General features: G+C 32.3%; 2 protein-coding genes across 4 annotated transcripts in view; one reads left to right on the top strand and one right to left on the bottom strand.

The window, feature by feature from the left end:
• The window catches only part of LOC118190615 (ecdysone 20-monooxygenase-like), a 158,354-nt gene extending 146,503 nt beyond the window's left edge, over positions 1–11,851 (top strand). For 2 of the 3 annotated variants that reach the window (XM_085819952.1, XM_085819954.1), the window contains exon 10: positions 9,074–11,851. In XM_085819952.1, the coding sequence (XP_085676078.1) occupies positions 9,074–9,190 (117 nt within the window). In that variant the 3' untranslated portion in view covers positions 9,191–11,851. Of the gene's footprint in view, positions 1–4,441; positions 4,515–9,073 lie in introns of all 3 variants that reach the window. The other variant, XR_015041951.1, reaches the window with a different exon arrangement.
• Positions 11,852–15,828: 3,977 nt separating this feature from the next.
• LOC118190614 (KICSTOR complex protein ITFG2-like) overlaps positions 15,829–22,335 on the bottom strand; it is an 84,023-nt gene continuing 77,516 nt past the window's right edge. Inside the window, exon 13 of the mRNA XM_085819955.1 lies at positions 15,829–16,100. Coding sequence (XP_085676081.1) covers positions 16,006–16,100 — 95 coding nt within the window. The 3' untranslated portion in view covers positions 15,829–16,005. The remainder of the gene's footprint in view (positions 16,101–22,335) is intronic.

Below are 22,335 nucleotides of genomic sequence, written 5' to 3'. Positions count from 1 at the left end.
TTTTTAATAATAAATACACATGTGGACATTAAGTGAAATACATGAATCTTATTAATATATTAAAAGTATATCTGAAGTTTAGTCTACATATTGAAAAAAAGGTTCATTCTAAAGATGTTTTATAGCAAAAACATTACACAGAATATTCAAAAATATATTTCAAATTCTCTTAAAAAAAGCAAGATCATAACTATGCAATCAATCCCAATGAGCATCATATCATGCTCCAAAAAATTCGTATGAAAGAAAATCTGATTAAAAATACACTCTTACTACATCTCATTAAAAATCACAATATTAAGCAATGAAAAATCCTGAGAGTCAGTACGATAGTATAAGATACTGATTAGCCAGTTGAAATTATCATTTCACATCTGCAAAAAGTTGTCATTTGAATTTTTTAAAAATTAATAATGGAACATTATTATTGTAGACTCTGATGTGAGGTCCACAAAAATAAACTTCAAACTTGAATAAGTTTCTACGACTCACTGATATCACAATATATCATCTATATCATTCTATATGCCAACATGGATATAGTTTACAGACGCTTAGTATTCAATTAATTTAGACATTCTTCTTTTTTTTTTTTTTCTTTTAAAAATATTTAAACTCTTTGTACACCACATACTGCTACATTAATTTGTATTGCTTAAATTAATTAGATTGATTTATACTGCTTAAATATTAAAAAGATATGTGATATTTCATATCAAAATTCATAAACATTAATTTTAATAAAATTTTGATTTACATTTATGATTTTACATGCAATCCTATTGAAGCAAAAGCCAATTTTTTTTCTTTCTCATAACGACGTTTCAACATTCAATCTAATATCTTAAGGTACTTTGGTACTTACGTATTATCGCAACCAGGTTGACGCTATTTAAGTTTGAGTAAAAAAGTATGAATAGAAAGAAAATGTACATTTATTAATTACAGATAATTTTAATACAGTTTTTTTATATTATTTTCTTTTAAAATATAAAATAGCAATTAAACCCTTCTGGTTTCGAATTTGAATAAGTTGCAGAATTATTTTTTCGGCGGAAATCTTTTGGCTATTGCTTTTAGCACTGATTAAAAACCGTATTCGCCATAACCATGTACACATCAACTTATTTTTACTTAAAAAAACATCCCAGAATTGCACAAAAATGGCATTACGCACACTCTTCACTTTATCCATGTACACTGCTATTTTCTCATAAATTACAAAAATTTGCACGAAAATGCAGGAAAATTTTGTGAATCTCCACATGCTCTTTTTACAAAACTACGTATAACACGTAGGGTTGCCAAATTTCGCAATTTATGCGAATTTTGACCTGGTTGCGATAATACGTAAGTACCGGTACTTTTTAATTATAAACGTACAGGTGAACATTTTGGGAAATACAGTCAAAAGTCGTTAATTTGGACACCCATAATCCAGAATGATCTATAATCCGGCCCTCAAAGCTAAAAACTTTCTGCGCATGCGCCGCGTTGACACATGCGCATAGGCGTTTAGGCGTGCGCGTAAGACCTTTTACCACTGTGCATATGCGTGTGCGCAAGCACAGAATACGTTTTTGCGTGCACGTTTTATGTATAACGGACGGCATAATCTAAAATTATCTAATTATCTATTTCAGTTAATGTTGATGATTGCGTTGTTCCTTAATCTTCGAATTGAATCCGGATTATTATTTTTTGCAGACTGTAAGAGCAATTTTATAAAAGTAAACTTGAACTTTCGATTATGTCAAATAGAATTTCCGATTCTGGAGCTTCCAAAGGATCGTACAAAACGAAAGTATGTTTCGATGTCCATCAAACAAAAAGTGAAATTGCTGCAAAAAATGGATAAAGACATGAAGAATGTGACAGAGAGGTTAGTGAAAACGAAAAAATTTCGATTGACAAGTTAGTCGGTATTCTCGACACAACAATTAACGGGACTTTGTAACTGAACAAGAAATTGTGTCTGTTTATAGAATTAAAGAGAAAGTATTATCACATAAAACGAAGCAACTTAAAACAACTTACATTGAAAGAAATGTTTAATAAAGTAAACAAATAAATATAAAGCTTTTTTTTTTGTAAATTTTGATACACTTTAGATTATAATTGTTCTTTATTTCATAAATTAAGGTTTCATATTTTTAATTTTAGAATTCCTGCATGTCATCTTTTGAGATTTAAACTGATGATCTATAATCCGGAAAAATCGATAATCCGGAATCGCCAAAGTCCCGACGAGTCCGGATTAACGACTTTTGACTGTATATGAGGAAAAAAGTTTTATTTTAAAGATGTTTTAAAGCATGAACATTATACGAGAAATCGTTTAATCTTTGGATTATGGTAACTTGGCGATTTTTTGGCGACCAACCCCGCTACAGCAACCTACTAGTTTTGTTTTGGATGCCATTTTGTTTTCTCAGAGTAAAGGCATGGTTTTTTTTTTTTAACTCAACATTTAATTACGCTTATATTAGAACTTTTATGGAACAAAAGTTCTTAATCATGACGAAGATTAGGTGCGAAATTGGGAGAAAGTGCAGAATCGCCCACTGCTTGCCGCGTTTTTAAGAATAGCACATGCATGGTATCCATGTACATGTCGGCCTATTTTCACTTAAAAAAACATCCCAGAATTGCACAAAAATGGCATGGCGCACACTCTTGACTTTATCCACGTACACTGCTAAAGTCCTAGCTAGTAACCTTTATCGCCTTACCAAAATGACGCCAAACTACCTGTTACCATATTCCAAAGATTAGCCGAGAAATCTTGTAGCATATCCAAAAATATATTATAAAATTCCCTGAAAATAAAGTGAGATCATAACTATGCAATCTACCCCAATGAGCACCATATCATGCTATAAAAAATTCTTATGAAAGAACATCTGATTAAATATACACTGTAAATTTATTTAATAATAGACAAATAGTAAAAGATACATGCAGTATTAAGCAATGAAAAATCCAGCAAATCATTACGTTATAAGATATTAATTATTAAGTTAAACATCATTAATTCACATCAACAAGAAGTTTGCCATTCAAATTTTTGAAATATGAATGCCAAAACAGGCTTATCATTGTAGCCCCTGATTTGAGGTCTACAAAAATAAACATGATTTAGCCAGTTGTTTTGGCTTACGGCAAAGGATTTCGATTAATGTGCCTTGAACTACTACTTTGTTTTGGTTTTTTATCCAATCTATTAATGCTTGGCAGTCTGAATCTGATTTAAATCCAGGTGGTTGTTCCATGTAAATTGGTTTATTCAAGTATCCATTTAAATATGCAGTTTTTACATCAAAAATCTTATTTTGTAGTTTTTGTAAAAATCGTAATTTTCTTATTGATGGATCTTTCAACTAATTTCCAGACTTCATGAGCCTCCATTGAATTTAGTTCTTCTATCATTTCATACATCATACTACATAATCTTTTTTCATTGTTCTCGCTCGTCTTTTCTTCTGCTTTAGTTTTAGTCAAAATTACTTTTAAATCATGATCTACAATTTGTTTATCTTAAAGCTTATCTAATTGAAGCCATATCTTTCTCTTTATTGGATATTTTATTTATTTTATACGTGGAAATGTTCATCTTTGGAAAGGGTATATACTTTTTCGCGATCAGGTAATTTCATATATATATCCATGGCTCAATTATACACAGTTTGTAAATACTAATTATTTAACTTTAAAATTACGTAAAAAATTCACCTAAATTCCAGAATTATTTAATTTACTCATTTTTCTTTTTTGGTCATTGGTTTCCTTTAAATTGTTATTTTTAACCTTACAGTAATTATTCAGCAATATATTGGAAATGCATGTGGCACAACTTTTCAACAAATCATGCAATGATTTGTCTCACTCACAAATACTATCATCCCAAATAATCCTGTTTTCAACTTTCTCTGTGATGAGACTTATTAATATAGAACGTTGATTTTTTGATGAAATATATAATTTCTCATACATTTCAGATATTAGGATTGATAATATTTTAAATGCAGAGGTATTAATGAAAAGCACAAATTCTGTTGGCCAAAATAAACCACCTCGATCAATAGCAGCTAAGTATGCAAAATCTTCACTATATTCAACTATTAATTCTTTGTCAAGAATTAATTTTTTCTTGCAAAGATTACAATTTATATGCTTCAATACAGATCTACAAACATATCCAGAAATGTAAATTAGACACATTATATCTTTTTCTGTAACATTAACATCATTGGATTGACGCAAAACATCAACAAATTCCTTATCAATAAGTTGATAATCATCAAAATCTTCAATATCATTACAAGAAAAATGTTGTAAAATAAATTAACCTTTCTCAGAAGACTGCATTTTAAGCAAACTAATTAATTTTAGTTTTCTTTCCGACTCTATAATCTGCTGTAATGATACATTATAATTACAGCCACTCATTTGTTGAAATTGACCGAAACGTCCCTCAAGGTTATCTGTCTGAAATTTTCCTAAAAGAATAAAAGGTAATTTAAATTCTTTTAACAAATACTTTGAAAGTTCATTCAATGTTGCTGTTGTATGGAGAAGAGCAACTTGGGTTTCTTTTGACAGTTTACCAATTTGTGACTTACAGTTTTTTGTTGTTGGGCAAAAATCGTTCCATGATATAAGCCACGAACAAAACTGTGATAAATATTCTAAGCTTTTATCTTCTGGTGTCCTTATAGGCTGCATAAATACATCTCAAAACTGTACGGCCTTTTTAGAGTGTTTAACATTCACAATTTTCCACCACTTTAAAATTATATCAATAAAATGTTTAGTTCCTAAGACATCTTTTCCATACCCAGTTCTATTATTCTGTGATTCAATTTGCAGAGCAGCTAAAGTCTTTTCATCAAAAAGTTTAATAGCAGTACTTACATTCTGCTTCTCTATAGAAGACGGAAATAAAACTTTTCTTGATAAAGTTGGAGCCATTTTAATATTATCATTTTTTTCTATTTCATACAATTTTTTTAAATGTAGAACACTGGAATTGTAAACAATATTTGAGTTTTCAAATGACGGTATAAAAAATGTTTGGTTTGAATCTTTCTGATTGAACCAGTTGTTTCGTATAGATTTCAATAAATGAACTGTATCAAATAATATAAATATAGGAAGATTATGCATGGTAGGGTTTATAAATGAGGATTTTAATGCAGCACCACAAAGCATTTCGAACATATTTCTGTTAATTCTATTATTGTCTGATATTAGAGTTATAATTCGATAGCCACAAGACTGTACATGGTCAATTACTTGTTTTGTAAACATTAATAATTGATGTTATGATAAGTTTTTTATGGGAAACATTGCTACAATATCTCTGTTTTTTGATAATATAGAGCTTATCATAAATGTTTGCAGAGTTGTGGCCTCCATCTGTGAATTATCTGAAAAACCTAAAACACGACCACTTTTATACGAAACTTGTGGTTTTATATATATCTTATCTAATAATAAATTGACAATTTTTTCAGAATCATTTAAAATTTCACATTTTTTTTTTCAAATACATCCAGTGACTTGTTTGCAATCCAGAATCTGCTCGGCCAATTTTCAGAGATAACTTCCTTAAGTATGACGGATGAGGCAATATAAAATACCTTCTGTTACGTATAATATTGTAGCTGTTTGGATTACACTAAAATATATAACAAGACCAGGCAAGGAATTCTGCACTATACGAAGGCTGTTTCATTTGCATTAATTGAATCTGTTCATACAAAAACTTAAAATTTCTCAGAATGTGGGTTATTTTCTGTTTCTGCACATTTCAACAGTAGTTTTGATATTTTATCTAAATTTAAATTGCAGTCATCATGAATATCAGAAGCAGAAAAGCCATCCAAATGGCTAATCATTGTCTCAAGTTTAGACCATTTATCACATAGCTTTTCTTCTCCAAATATCCATTTGAACTATTCAATGGGAATTTCATTTTCATTGAAAAAAACTCTTACATTTAAATCTTCCAATATTTTTAAAGATACAAGCACTTTTGGACAGTTTAAAAATTCTAATTTTGATAGCCAAAAGATCTTACCTTTGGTAATGAATATCCATGAAGAGGGAAGATCTATTTTTTTTGCAAAACCATTTATTAGGTTTTCAAAATCGCTAATAATATCATTCTTTTTCCACTGTTCAAATTGTTTATCACAACGAATATCAATTTCTGCTTCTCTTTCTTCCGGTGTTTTTCTTTTTGTGGGAAGTTTCTTCGATAAATAAGATGGCTGGTTTTGAAAAATCGTTGCATAAGTATCTTTTTTTAAAGCTGGAATAGTTCTAGGAACTACTAATACCGTCTCATCATCACGAACAGCTTTATCTTCTCGAACGATAAATTCTTCTTCGAAATGCTTAATGCATACACTACTGTGTTTGCCAGCTACAAAATCTTTGCGATTAATATTTTTTATCCATTTCTGAGAGAGTACAGGATCCGAAGGAAATTTGAAAGTGGACACATGTTCAGTAGTGCTATCCTAATTTGATCGGCATTTAGGTACACTACACTTTCTTGGCATTCTAAAACACACTTTTTCTTATAAATTCGAATTCACAATATAATATTGTACTTTCCGGTAAAATACAAAATTTTTCAGAAGAAAAAACACATGTAAACAATTATCTCACTAGCACTAGTCCTATGGCGAAGCAAGCTCAACTAACAAAATTGAAAGCCTAAGATTATGACGTCAGATCATGTGATCATCAGCTTGGAGCAGGCCTGTAGATATCTAGTTGGCCTTGGGTGGAGCCATGATTCACAAAAACAAATATATATTGCCAATATGACACAAATAAATATACAATAATCAGTCACTAATAAGTTCGCGTACGACACTAGTGCAAAATAAATAAAGTTAATGTAAACATTAACGTGAGAGAAACACTTTTGCAGGTAAGCTATCCGAATATAAGCATAAGTAATACTAAGAATTTGCGTGGCTTACCTCCGAATTATACGAGAAATATTTGCTCAGTCAGCAGCAGATTCGGCACAACACAATTCACTTATAGAAAAAATATTCCGAAAAAACGTATTTTATGATATGTAACCACGTGGTACGATTTATATGGAGATCACTTCAAAGCACTTTGACGATTTGCATGAGACACATAATTCACAAGCACGTTGTTAAGCAGGCACAACTGTTTTTCACACTATATTGCTGATGACATGAAAATAATGATGGATTACGCTAGTAGTTTGCATGAACAGAAATAATTTTCACTTCATAGCACATTATAATCACAGAACTTGGGGATGCAAGCAGGTTACAGGAGGCACGTGTTCACTAAATTGACGAGTCACCATTTATGGCAGTTGTTGATGGATGCCATTTTTGATTGCACGTTGAATGTTAACAAAATCTGACTCGGTAATATTAACATTTATATTTAATTCTAGGATGATATATACTTTAACATATATTCACTTATACACAATCACATTGCATGTAGTTACAAGATGAGTATTTTTACAGTTCGCAAGTCCGCATGAGTAAAAATGAAGAAAGTCATATTACAGCCACGATAACATCATGGAGGGAAAGAGAGGTGAGTGCGTGCTTCACTGACGGCAGCCAGAAACCGAGTAACCAGTTCGAATTTTCCTCCAGAGAGGAAGAGGGAGAAAGCTGGTAGCGCCCTCTCTCGGGGCAGCGGACAAATAATAATAATAAAGAGTTCTCCACACCTTCCTCCGGTCCCTATACTTATACTAAGAAAAATTTCGCACTGTACTTGTCATAAAAAATAAAACGCAAAATATGTGACTCCCTTACGACAGAAATTGAGCGAGATATTTGGTATTAAATCCAGCATCATATTCAGGGATCGTACACAAATCGAAGAGCAAAGTGTTTGCATTTGTACGTAACCTAAAAATAAAACTCTTTTCAAAAGACGTTTTCTGATGATAAGAGCTACTATGCAAATTATTGTGATCTTATTCGTAGAATATTAAAGAATTCGTTTTCCAGAAAACGCGGAGCGACTTCGTTATTGGCACGCAGTCGACTCGTAATTTTAGACAAATAGGAAACTTTTCCATAACAGTGTAACAAGCCCGAAAAGATATAAGTGCTAATCTTGCTTGTTGGTCATCGGTTAATTAAATGTTTTATTTTCTACAACTAAGCACTCTTGTTTTTAAGTGTAAAGAAAGAGCTTGTTTTTAAATCTTCGTACTTTGTTTAAAGAATTAACTGGCCTAACAACTATGTCTTTATGCATCGAAAAAGTTTACTTCAACCAAAATTACCTGACGACAAACGTATATTTTCTTGCTGGAAGTATAGAGTTAGCGCGTAAATATTTCTAGAAAAAAATTAAACAGAAGTTATGAGTTTTGTTTCATGAGAATAAGGAAGAATGCAGAAGAATAACTGCAACTGTAATATAACAATAAAATTGAATGAGCTGAATAAAAAACTTTCTGCGGTGAAACAAAAATCTTCAGAATTCTGGCCTAAGTCACCGCCCCCCTTTCTGTTTTTTAGGATGAGAAATTTTTGCCTAATGATTACTGTTTAAAACATGAATTTTTATTATTTTAGTGGACTTATTAGCTCTTTTATTTTTTTTAACTTGTACAGCCTGCCGCTTGAAATAGTTATAAAACAAAAAATGTAAAATTATTTCAGTAAGTCCAGCTAGCTTCGTTTCATACAAATACGAAATATTTCTAATTAGAATCTCAGGATTTAAATGCATTTTTATTAAAATCAACCAGATTAAAAAGTATACAAAATATCTTTTAGAACTACGTTTATTGCTTTCAAATCAAGCTTTTCAAGCATGTTGTTCTAAATTCCTTTTTAGTTCTAAAATTTTGAATCAGTTTTTAAAAGAATGAGAAGAAAATATGCACCAAAATACATACAAAGCAAAAGAACGAGGAAATCTTGAAACTAAACCTAAAGACGTAATTCAGAAAGAATGTACAGTGTAAATTACTATTTATGACATTCTTCTGTATTTATTTTCACGAATGCTAACATTGCTTTCTTCTTTTCTCTTCTAGTTGATTTACAACTTCAAATTAGAAAGCACAGGTCAAGTTGTGAAATGCAAGCAAGCCTTCATAGTAGTGCCTTCCGAGCCAGTATCTATTATTTTTAAAGATCGACATAATGTCTAATGTAGGAATAGTCAGACGATTTTTTATTCTATTCTTAAGCACAATCATTAAGTACAAAACATATTATTGATATACCCTTATGAAAAATTTTTATAGGCTAATAGAGTTCTGTAGAAATTCCTATGAAACTTTACATGTAATCCTCTATAGCCTGGTCTCAAACTCAGATTACTACATGAGGGTCGAAATAATTCAAACATATTTGATTAATCATTAAATAACTTATTTTAATTTAAACTAAAAATAAACAAATTACGAAAACTTTACAAATTTTCAGAGGAAGTTTATCAAGTGTGAGAAAACTTGAGTTTGACCTTGGTGCATCAAAAATTCTGAAAAAACCCTAGCATAACTCTGATGCCGTATTACATATAGAATCATTCGTGTCAACCATCTGCCAAGAATACACACGAGGTGGGCACAGTCGTGACCTTCTTCCAGTTGGCCGTGGTCACAGTACACATTGACAATAACGAGGCCGTTGCAAGAGACAAATACTTTTGTGTTGTGAAATTTTCTATGTCCGTCGAGGGCTCTGGAAATATGCGATGTATGTCAGACACTTATGACACACGTGTCATAGGCTAGCCTATTCTCTTTCTCTTATTAAATTTCTCTTCGATGCATAAACATACAATGTTCCTCGCTAATTTATCGATAAAATTTCGAGAAACCGACTTAACTAAGCAGCAATTCATCACTGAGTTTGAGTATTTAAAATGTAGTTTTGAGAAGGACTAAACTACACTTTTATTCACTCAAGGAAATAGCAACAGATGGCCCCCCTTCTTGGGCTTACAGGAAAGCCTCCACTTGGGCTTTTAAATCAGGATAAGAAAATAAGAAACTAATCTAATACTAAACTAAAACCGAAGTTAGACACAGTTTGGCCTTTAATTTAAACTAGCCGGCAATTTTTAACAGGCATGTACAATATGGCCGAGTGTAATAGATTCAAGAATGAAATAGCCAGAAGGCAAACACGCCCCACTAAAGGACTCCTAAACACTCGCTCTCGAAGTAAGTTGAACTTCATTTAAATGCTTCTTTTAACTCATCTGCATTCAATGATATTTCTAAAAACTCATTCTGGTAGGGAGTTGTAAATAATAAAAAACGTATGTATGAAAATAATTATAAACTTTTTTAGTTCTTACCAGATCTTGACGCTCGATGGCTTTTGATTCTGATCAAGTTTGTAGCCTCGGTGAGAAATTAATAGAACTGATCTTATCACTGATTGCAAATGCTGATTGGTCAATCGGGTTCTTTTCTTATGAATTTTTATTTGTGGAAAAAAAACTGTTCACATATTCCCAAACAAAGCGAATATTCTCAGAGAGCAAAAATACCTAACTAAGCATACTCATTTTATGAACAATTATGAATAAAAGTTAATAAAACCTGCAGCTTCAAATCTTTAAATAAGATTTCTATCACACTGTAGATTATTCAGCTTATACATTTTACTGCCAGTTTGAGACCATCGCTCTAGAGAAATCATTTTCTGTTAAATTCTACAGAAATGTTAAAAACATTTCACCGAACAGAATTTTATAGAAATACTGCTTTTCAATATTTTTGAATTCTAGTAGATACAAATTTTATCTTTGAAAGTATCCTAGTAACAACTAAACAATAAATATTCTAAGAAGCTATTTCAAAAGGGGGGAGAAAACTATTTATTAAAAGAATTCATAGTTTGATTACCTTTGTAAGATCTTTCAGCCATTCTATGAACAACTTTAGATTATGTCAAATATTTCTCTCCACAGCAGAATTCTGAATTGAATCTCAAAGTAAATTAAATTTCATTCAATTTAAAATTCTTCTATGATGAGAAATTCAATGCACAAAACACCGTTTGCAAATTAAAAATGACAAATATAATAACAGCAAACTTTATTTTTATTTATGACCTCTTTTTTATTTTAAAATTCTTTTTCCGAACCCGATGGTGCAACAAAAGGAATAACCAGTGAAGAGAAGGTGGGATGCAATAAACTGAAGAATAATGAATGGAAAATTAGAAGATATAACTGTAATATATTTTATATTTAGTTATTTAAAAAAACACGAATTTTAATAATATGAAATATAAAATATGTTATCAGAATATGTGCAGTTCTTTTGAAATAAGCATAAGTATGTAATGAATACAATTTTTCAGTGAAAATGCACAATTTGTTTGTCTATTATGCTCAAATAAAATTATGAATGCATCACATGTATATAAAAGCTTTTTGAAAGAATTAAAATTGTTATCCTCGAAATTTCTTTCCAAGATAGTAAGAATTCTGAAGATTGTGTCAAAAGACTGTGTTCTGAATATCTACAGGAATTCTGATTGTGTAATTCGGACTGCATAAAAATATACTGTGAATTTATGCAATTTAAGCACCTGAATATGAAAATAATATTAAACTGTAGAGCATTTATCAACATCAGAACAGTTTATCAAACTAAAATAATAAATTATAAAAAGTCATAGGTTTATCCTTGTGAAAAATGGCACTCAGGAAAAGAATATTGCTTTTGTAATGAATAACAAATGAATTTTTTTATAAAGATCAATGCAAATAAAACTATTTTCATATTGTATAATAAAGCATATGTTTATTTTGTATTTAATTTTAAAAGAAAATAAATCTGTGAAATATGTCTTGAAGCAAATTCTTCAAATTCATGAAAGCACATTTAAACATATGAATGTACATGCTGTTCGTGCAGATGCTTTTATTAGAATATTGCCGTATTTATAACATACTAGCAATTCCCGATTCTCTAATAAATTGAAAAATGCTTTAAATTAAAATGATCAACCAATGTACCTGTGTCCTGTCCAGTGTTCAACCCTTATTTTCAATCCAAAATGATCTATCTTAAATACTTTTTTTAGTGTGTCAATACTGATGTTACCTTTCACTGAGCACACGGAGAGAATTAAACTTTTTTGACTGTTCAATGATCTCTCTCAGATCGTTTTTAATCACTTTCATTTCCAAAAACATTGCTCATACATGTAAACATTGATCAGCTGAGTGCATACACACAAGACACAGGTTTTTTTTTCCTCTTCATCTATCTGAATCATATTAACCATGATGCTGATGTCACTGCTATTGTTATGAATAATAACTAAAGAACGCAACTTGTGCCTTAAACCTCATCATCTCATAGTATCTTAAAATAAATATTTAAACAGCTTGCAGAATGCAAATCATAAACATCTTTTTAACTGCACTAATAGAATCTTAAAATTCACAGTTTTATATATATACATAAATAACATTTTAGCTGTCTTCCAAAACCTAAGTTTTTAAACTTAGGTTTCCATTTAGGTTTTACAGCTCCAGTAACAATTTTTACAGATGAAGATATTTACAGAGCAAATCCAGACACTTTCATCAATTTACATCCCATAAAATACGAGGGGTGATCCAAAAAAAGTTTACAAGACAAATGAAAAAGTATTTATTAACAATAGAAACAAGATACAAATGGGAATCAAGAGATGCATCTGGCCTTCACTTTTCCACATAGTCGCCAAACCTGTTTAGGCATTTGTCAGAATGTTCGACCAACTTGTTTATCCCGTCTTGGTAGTAATCAGGGCCCTGCTCATTGAGCCATTTCTCGGCAGCTATTTTCACTGCATCATCTGAGGTGAACCGTGTTCCGGATAAGTATTGCTTCAACGTCGGAAAAATGAAATAGTCGCTTGAAGCCAAATCGGGCTGTATGGGGGGTGATTCCAGACCTCCCACTTGAACCTTTGCAGCAATTTCTGAGTCTGGTGAGCTGTATGGGGCCTGGCATTGCCATGCAGAAGAATGATGCCTTTGCCTAGTAATCCAGACCGTTTGCGTCGGATGACTTTACGCAATTTCGTTAAGGTGGCACAATAACGATCGGCCTTAATGGTATGGCCACGCTCCAAATACTCGATTAGGATAACATCAGTCGTATCCCACAAAATGGTTGCCATCACTTTAACCGGCAGAGGGTGTGACCTTAAACTTCTTCCTCGTCGGTGATCCATCGTGTGTTCACTTCATCCTGGCTCTTTTGGATGTGGGGGTGAAGTGTTGGCCGTCTGAATGGTATCGCTGAAGAAATGTGAGGCTGCAGATCATTCGAGTGGCCTTATGCTCCGCAGACAACGTACACGGAACCCAGCAGGCACAAACTTTGGAATATCGCAACTCATCGGTTACGATACGCTGAACGTTACCATAACTCAGGTCCAACTCTGAGGCAATCTCGTGCACGCTTACTCGTCGATCCCTTTAGATGATTTCTTCAACACGGCGTCCTTGAAGAACTTGGACGGCCGCTCGCTTCCATATTGCGGTTTTCCACATGCTCCCTGCCCACTTGATAAGAACGACACCATTTCACTACCTGTTGTCTACTCATTGCTTTGTCCCCTGTATACCTCAACGATTTGTCTGTGAATTTCGGATCGCACATCTATGCGAGACCACTTTTCTAGACGTCGTGCCATTACTGTCACTCTTAAGTGTCTGCGTACTGACGCTACTTACTCGTAGAACCGCTGTAGGACAACTAGCACCACCTGTCAACCACCCTGGGTGGAAATATTCGCTCCGCAATTATTACATTTCAAATGCTTCTGCTTGTAAACTTTTTTTTGGATCAACCTTCGTAGTACAGCATACATATAAAGTATAGCAACACTTAACACACTGATAAGCTGATTACATCCAGAGCACACATATTTCTTTTCTAATATAATATAGTGAAATGATATGAAACCTAAGTAAAACTCAAGTCACAGAAAACTAAAATAATTTATCTTTCAACTAAAAAATTACTTTTAATTACGGTCAATAAAATATGCATATAAAAATTAGAATGATGATGTGAAAATTCTAATTTTAAGAATGAGATTATCATAGAAATATTTGTTGAAAAACTACAAAAAATAGAAATGACAGTTAAAAGGATATAATAGCTATCTTTCAATTGAAAACTGTTTCTTATTCTAATTTTGAAAATAAAATTATTATTGAAGATTTTGCCAAAGAATTGAGAGAAAAGTAGCTTAAAGATACAAAACAGTTATTTAACTGAAAACTGTTTCTTAATCATGCTCAGCAAAATATGCATATAAAAATAAAACAATGGTGTTGGTATTGTAATTTTAAAAGTAAGACTACCATTATAGTACTTCTAGAAAAACAGAAAGAAAAGGTAGGTTAAAGAGATTCTTATCAAAGTAACACGCAGTGGTTCACATTTGTTTTGCATTTATTTGAAAATATCAGTTAATATATATCAGAAAAATGACTTTATTATTTTTTCACATATACTACTGATAGTTTATTTTAAAACTTCATTGTTTTGGCAAGAATTTTAAAAACATTTTCAGTCAAAGATAATATACTTGATAAGTTCTGAAAGTCTTATAAACTGACATAATTATTTTAACACATGAAACAAAGAGTTTATATTAATAAAAGTAAGAAAATAACAGGACTTTTAATGTTTCATTGGATATCCTTTAGCTAAAATTTTATTTTCATGCTCTTTAGCATGGATTCAACTAATTTTTTCATGTAAAATTGTTCCAATCCTCTGTAAGAACAGCTTTTGAAGAAATATCATGTTTCATTATTATTTTTTACAACTCATTCTATATTTCAATATGACTAAAGTCAGAAGTTGGCTTTAATAATTGCAAAAGGTATTTAGTTTAAAGGTTTTTGTTTAGTTAGGTTTATATGGTTATGGTAAAGCCTTGAGGGCTATCTTCTTAAGAGAAGGTATGTCTTCGTGGATGACTTTATAAAGGAAACTGTCTCACATACACGTTACACCTATGCAGTCAGCCCATTTGTGGGATTCCAACTTCAGACCGAACTAGCAGTGTTCAGTGACTTTACACTCAGCTATTGGTGGGCCAAAGCAAATTGTTAAATATTTCAGATATTATAGATGAACACTTGCACATGAGAATTTAAAAAAGATAAAGCCTAAAAAATTTAATTTTAAAAAAATGTGGAAAACTTCAGATTTTAACAGTCATCCAAAAAGCCTCTTATAAAGTTTAAGTTAGTTAACAACTCAGATTATCAGGCAAAATAGCAAAACACATTAGAGGATATGAGACGAACAGACATTTATCTTAATATTTGAACATTACATACCTTCTGTCTAATTGAAAAGTGAAAATGTAGAGAACATCATTCAGTAAAAATATTGAATGTATTATGAAATAAATGCAAATCAATCGAATTGAAATGTTTAAAAAAGAAAGAAAGAAAACTTAAGAACTTCATCCGTTGCTTTTAAATAGCACAGTTTGAGAATAATGAATTTTTATTGATGTGTGAGAAAATGATTTATACTTCTAGAAAAACTGTGCAATTTTGCAACTGATAGAAATATGAAATGGATGAACAAAAAGAATCAATTTAAAATACATATTTAACACACATTTTGCTGAATGAAACAGACTAATAAAAAGTTAAGTATCACAAAACCGTGTTTCGAGGCTTCCCTTTTGCGCTAAAAACTGTACAGTATGAATATTGATATTGTATTTACATAGTGATTATTATTGGCTAATATTATTGCATGATCAGATGGCAAAAGTTTGAAACAAAAGAAACTTCTTCGGTGAAAACTAATTTTATTTACAACTCAACAAGTTAAACATTTCATAAGGAACAATATTTTAACCAAACTAGCATTTAAAAAAATATCTATGCAAATATTGCATTTACAAACAAATGAAATTTTACATAAATAATCAGAAAAACATCCAACCTATGTGCATCACATAGCATTCAAGGCTTTTCTTCACTTTCAGACTTTAGCAAATGAGATGGAAAGTTATACAAACACTTGGTGTACAAATTCCTAAGCTGTTTGCTATCTTTAACTAAAAAAAAAAAAAAAAATTATAATGAATAACTTGAAATAATGCTTTAAAGGTGAGAAAAATCTTAATTTTCATATTCAAAATATGTAACACATAGGTTGCATCTTGGAAATAAATTTTATATAATTCTTTAATTTTTATTTTCATTTTTATCTTTATTAGGTTTTGTTCAAAACCAAAAATCAGATACTATAACACTAAGCAAAGCAACAACCTTCTGTTTGGTGCATATTTTAACCAAGACACTATTGGTTTAAAGGACAACAAATGCAGGTCCCTCATCATCAGAAGAAAATAAATTTTACAAAGAAGGAAGCTGTGTTCATATCAGAAGCCAAACAGTAAAATGAATGGGAAGGTAGCACCATCCATCCATGGAAATAGTAATCAAGTGGAAAAAATTAAGTTAATAGTATTTTAAAAGCACTAGGAAGAACTGGGTTGGAATTACAGTCACTAACTAAACAAGATAAGTCTTTGTGAATGTGAGAAGCTTCAAGGAAACCCAATTTACCGATTGAAGAAAATTTTTGGACAATTTCTGCAGTTAGAACTGTGATAAAACTTCCGACAGTGATTAGCTATTGAAAATTTCTTTATTTCTCAGACATAAAATTCATGTTCCTTGATGCAAACCTTTAATGCTCTTTTAGCTTGGCCAATATGTCTCAAGTCACACTGGAAACATACGCAATAAATTCCCCAAGATTTAAAGTCAAAAATGGAAACTTTAAGAATCGAATAATGAATTCTTATTGATATGTGAGAAAATGACTTGAACTTCTGGAGAAACTGTTAAATTTTGCAACTGATAGAAATACAAAATGGAAGAAAAACAAGGTTATTAATGTTATTTCTAACAGCAAAATATCTTCTATATGAGTTGAGATATTTCAACCAAACTAAAAGAACATTTAAATTTCACATCAAGGAACACAAATCTGATGTCTGAAATGAAGAAATAAACAGATCTTTGATAGCTAATCATTGCTACTTTTAACACTGGTTCTGCAAAAAAATTGTCCACAAATTTTCTTCAGTCAGTGAATTGGATTTCTTTGAAGCTTTTCACATTCACAAAGATTTATCTCGTTTTGTTAATGAGCGTAATTCTAATCTAGTTCTTTTTAGTGCTTTTTAATACTATTAACTTAATTTTTCACACTTTATTACTATTTCCATGGATAGATGGCACTACCTCCCCATTCATTTTACTGTTTGGCTTTTGATATGAACACAGCTTCCTTCTTTACAAAGTTTATTTTCTCCTGGTGATGAGGGACCTGCACCTATTGCCCTTGAAACCAATAAAGTTTTGGTTAAAATATATGACAAACAAAAGGTTGTTATTGCTTATTTTATGTTTTATTTGAATGTGTCTCTCTTTCTCTTAAAAATGAGATAATTAAAGAAGGCTTAAAATTTTTTTTCTTTCCCTTAAAAAAAAAAAAAAAAAAAAAATTGGATAGCAATCACAAAAACAGCAAAAATATGACTAAATATCACCAAGCATGAAAAAATGGCATATAAAAAATTTATTTCAATAATTGTCAATTTGCAGTATTTTTCTGAAACTAAACAACATTACATAACTGAAAAAGGCAGTCTATGTCATTCCTATTCTAAAACTTGCATTGGACCCCACAGTCCCACAAAATTATAGACCGATCAGCCTCCTGCCTTTACTTAGTAAAATCTACGAAGCTATACTGCTTAAACACCTGAATGATTTCTGCTGAAGCCGAAATATTATTATTTCTCAACAATTCGGTTTTCGTGCTAACACTCAACTCAGACCCAGCTACTGAAGACAGTTGAAATCATTCACTCAGGTTCTCGCAGTGGAAAGCCTACAGCTATTGTTTATTTAGATGTAGCAAAGGCTTTTGGCTGGTGTTTGCATATCAGATTTATCTTCAAGCTCATGCGACTTGGAATTTCGGTCAATTTTGTGTACATAATGCACTTGTACCTCACTAATCGTTCCTCTTCTGTTAAAGTAAACTACTCTCTTCCTCCCACCCTATCCTTGCCGGTCTCCCCCAGGGTTGATTAATTAGTCCACAGCATTTCAACTTGTATGTAAATAACATACCACAAACACCTAATGTTGATCTAGCACTTTACGCAGACGACGTGACCATCATTTCACAGCATCCATCACTATATCTCACTCTCAATCACCTCCAACAGTATTTGCCAGACTTGGAGTCCTGGCTCATTACCTGGAAAATCAAAATTAATGTCGCCAAAAGTGCTGCCACAGTTTTCTTGCCCAGAAAGAGGAATGTCCATAATTAACTCCAACCACTCAGGCTCTTTGATGAGAATAGACGCTGGGTTGATCCTACAAATATCTGGGAGCTGGATGCAAAGCTGCTCTGGAATACCCATATCAACTATGCAATAGCCAAAGCAAGAAACACAAGAAATCTCCTCATAAGGCCTCATCCGCCACACCAGCAACCCCTCTGTAAAGAACAAGATCCTCTTGTACAAGAGTATCATTCTCCCAACTTTAACCTACACCGCCGTCATCCAGTCGACAGTAGCTAACAGCCATCTAAAGAAAACCCAAGTATTCCAGAGCATTACGCTTCATATACGCTCATCATTATGTTTGTGATGAAGTGTTGCATAATGATCTCCAAATTCCTCCCCTGGAAGCCTTTTTCCGATGAAATTCGACCAAGTTTTTTAATCATCTTTCTCAGATTGAAAACCCAGTCTTGCACTCACTTCCTGCATAGAACCAAGCTCTGCTAAGTGACCTAGGAACATTCTTGATAGAACATTTAACATCTTTTCTAGGAAGCTTAAGCGAAGGTGTTTACTTGACTAGGAATTCTTTCTTAACTAAACTACCAGCAGTTCATGGGCCTAACCCAGCAACCTTAACTATTTCTCATACACCCGCTGGACCTAACCTAGCCCCATTCAATCGGCATTTAAATCCGTAATTTTTAATTAATTAATATTTTAATTTAATCTATGCTAATTTTAATATTTTCAACAAACACATAATTTATCCATTTTCTCGAGCTTAAGAGACACACTTAAATTTATTCCGCTTTAAAAAGAATCTCTTTCTTTAGACAAAAGGCCTTGAAAAAATTTGCTTATCTATTCTACCGCAAAATCAGCTGATTCCGCTCCCTTCACGTAACTTCCCTCTTCCCTGCAACTAGTTCTTAGGTCTTTAACCTCTTCTCCCCCCCCCCCGACCTTTCACCAAAGCATTAACAATCTTTGCTGACTTCTGACATTGCCATAACTACCTTTTCTGGGGCCTGGACAATGCTCCCGCTCCTCTTTCTTTCAACCTGTTCAGTTACCTTCCACGCTAGTTGCATGCCGATAACTGCTTACGCTCAACACCTTGTTCACTACTCAATTGCCTCAGCGGGGGTTTCGCTCAGGTAAAAGAGCTTTTGAAAGAAGTTTTCGTACCATCGTGTGGACATCTTATTGATCTCTTTAAACCCGTAATGGTTCTTGCTCATTTTATTTAGCCATTACTTACTCTGATTTAATTCATTCCTTCTTAAGGATGATATGGAGGTAAAGGTACTCTGTAAGCCAATGCCTTGGTGCCAACTGCCTAAGGTGGTCAGTAATATAATCTTTCTTATTTATAGGTGTGAAAACGTTACAGTGAAAGTGAACCCTGGAGAGTCCCTCCTATGGGTTTAATCAGCACTGTAGTGAACGAGGCTTAACATTCCAAAATAGTAAGCTCTTGGAATCCAACTAGGCAAAAAGAGATGTTTTTCTTTAGTCTTTGATGGTTTTTCCATTTATTTAGCTATGCTGAAGTTTTAACGTATTGGCCATAACTAGAGAGTTATAACTAGCCATAACTAGGAAAAATCGATAATCCGGAATCGCCGAAGTCCCGACGAGTCCGGATTAACAACTTTTGACTGTATTATATATCCATCTCCTTTTCTACTTTGTTTAAATATAATATTTTTTCTTCCTTTTTTTCAGATAGCTGGTAATCTGTTTACATTCTCTATTTTTGTTCTACAAAACATAAATCGAAGGAAATAGCAAACACAGGCAGTTTTCAATCGGTAAAGTGTTAAAAGCGGAAGTTATTTGTTAGTTATAGCTGTAGATTGGCGCCAACAAGCGTTATCTTTTTCTTGTGGAGCAGACATATGAGAATTCAATATGGGTGAATCAGACCTCAAATATGGCAGACTGCACATTTTAAGCTCCATCTAGCTGCTTTTTCTTTTGGCGCAAGTTCTAATATTATTGATTGCGTGTTGAAAGATTGTGGACATATAGCGTCATTGTGAATAGTGGTGAAATTATTAAAAGTATAGCGTAGCTAGTGCTTGTTTGGATTACTCATAAAATATTTCAACCCCAAAATGGCTACTAAAAAACGTAAAGTTGATTCAGAGTGCCGCGCTTTTAATGATGAATGGACATTGAATTTTTTTTTTCAGTTGTAAAAGATAAACCAGTGTGTCTTATCTGCAATGAAGCTGTAGCAGTCTTCAAAGAATATAACATTTCCCATAATTTCACATCTAAGCATAAGAATTCCAATTACGAAGCAATGTCCGAATATGAAAAAAAAACAAAATGCAGAAAGTCTTTGTAAAAAATTATCAGGCCGGCAAAATTTTTTCAAGAAGGTAAACAGTATTCAAGAAGCAGCTACACATGCAAGTTACATTGTAGCATACAATATCGCTAAAAATAATAAAGCTCTCAGTGATGGGGAGTTCGTTAAACAATGCATGCTCCAAGTTTGTGATGTTTTATGTCCAGACAAGAAAAATAATTTTGAGACTGTAAGCTTATCTCAAAAAACGGTGACTTCTAGAATGGAAGCCATCGATAAAAATTTGGCATCACAATTAGAGTCAAAGATTGGCCGGTTTAAATCTTGTTCCATACCTATGGATGAAAGCACTGATATAAATGATACTGCTCAATTAGTATTATTTATAAGAGGTGTTGATGAGGACTTTGAAATTATTGAGGAACTGGCGTGCATGCGTTCTTTAAAGGGAACTACAACGGGATATGATATTTTTCGTGAATTTCAGGAAGGGCTTTTAACTTTGAAAGTGCCTATAACAAATATATGTAATATTACGACCGATGAAGCACCAAATATGATAGGAAAAAAATCTGGATTTCTTGGACTCTTTAATCAAAACTATCCCGGGAACAATGTTGTTTTTCTACATTGTGTTATACATCAAGATGCTCTGTGTAAATCTGCATTGAATATGAAACCCATGCTTGATACAGTCGTGAAGCTTGTAAATAGTATTCGATCTTGTGGGCTTACTCACAAGCAGTTTCGAGATTTTCTTCAGTCAGTGCAATCTGAATACTCTGATGTACTGTATTACATGAAAGTAAGGTGGCTTAGTGCAGGATGTGTTTTCGAGCGGGTTTGGCAGCTGAAAGATGACATTGTGTCGTTCTTCCATGAGAAACAGTGTTCTGCGGAGTGCGAAATGTTAGAAGATACAAAATGGCTTTCAGACTTTGCATTTTTCACAGATCTTCTTTGTCATATGAACAACTTGAATGTCAAGATGCAAGGGAAAAATCAATTTATCAACGATATTTGGTCACATCTCAAAGCTTTTAAACTAAAACATAATATGTTTGCTGGGCAGCTAGGTAAGAACGACTTATCTCATTTCCGAGGTTAAATTCAATACCCTCAGTAAATGAAGAGAACCTTAAGAATTATGAAGATAGCTTGAAAAAACTGCATTTTGAGTTCGAACGCAGATTTCAAGATTTCAGTGCCATTCAAGCAGAATTGGATATTTTTACCATGCCATTCAACGTAAATTGTGAAGCAGTGAGGTCAGATTTGCAGCTTGAATTAAGAGTTGCAATCTAACAATCATCTCAAGCAATTGTTTCTAAATATGCCAAAGTTAGAGTTTTACAAATCATTAACGAAAGTAAGTTTCCCAAATTTAATATCTCATGCCCAGAAAATCAGTGCTATGTTTGCTTCATCTTATATATGTGAACAAGTCTTTTCAACTATGAACCTTGGAAAGAATTATTTCAGAAGTAGACTGACAGATGAACATTTAGCCTCGTTCCTTAGAATCAGTACATCTCATTTCGAACCTCAATATAAGGAACTTTTAAAAATGAAATCGCAGTTTCATTCATCTCATTAATATATTAAATTGTAATACTTGTATATTGTTTTTAAAATTTTAGAAAAATTCATCTT

The sequence above is a fragment of the Stegodyphus dumicola genome, chromosome 7, assembly GCF_044657685.1.
Source record: "Stegodyphus dumicola isolate Sdum_Otavi_A_Nest chromosome 7, ASM4465768v1".
NCBI lineage: Eukaryota > Metazoa > Arthropoda > Arachnida > Araneae > Eresidae > Stegodyphus > Stegodyphus dumicola.
Note: the sequence above shows the minus strand (reverse complement) of the source record. Positions and strands in the feature narration are given on the sequence as shown.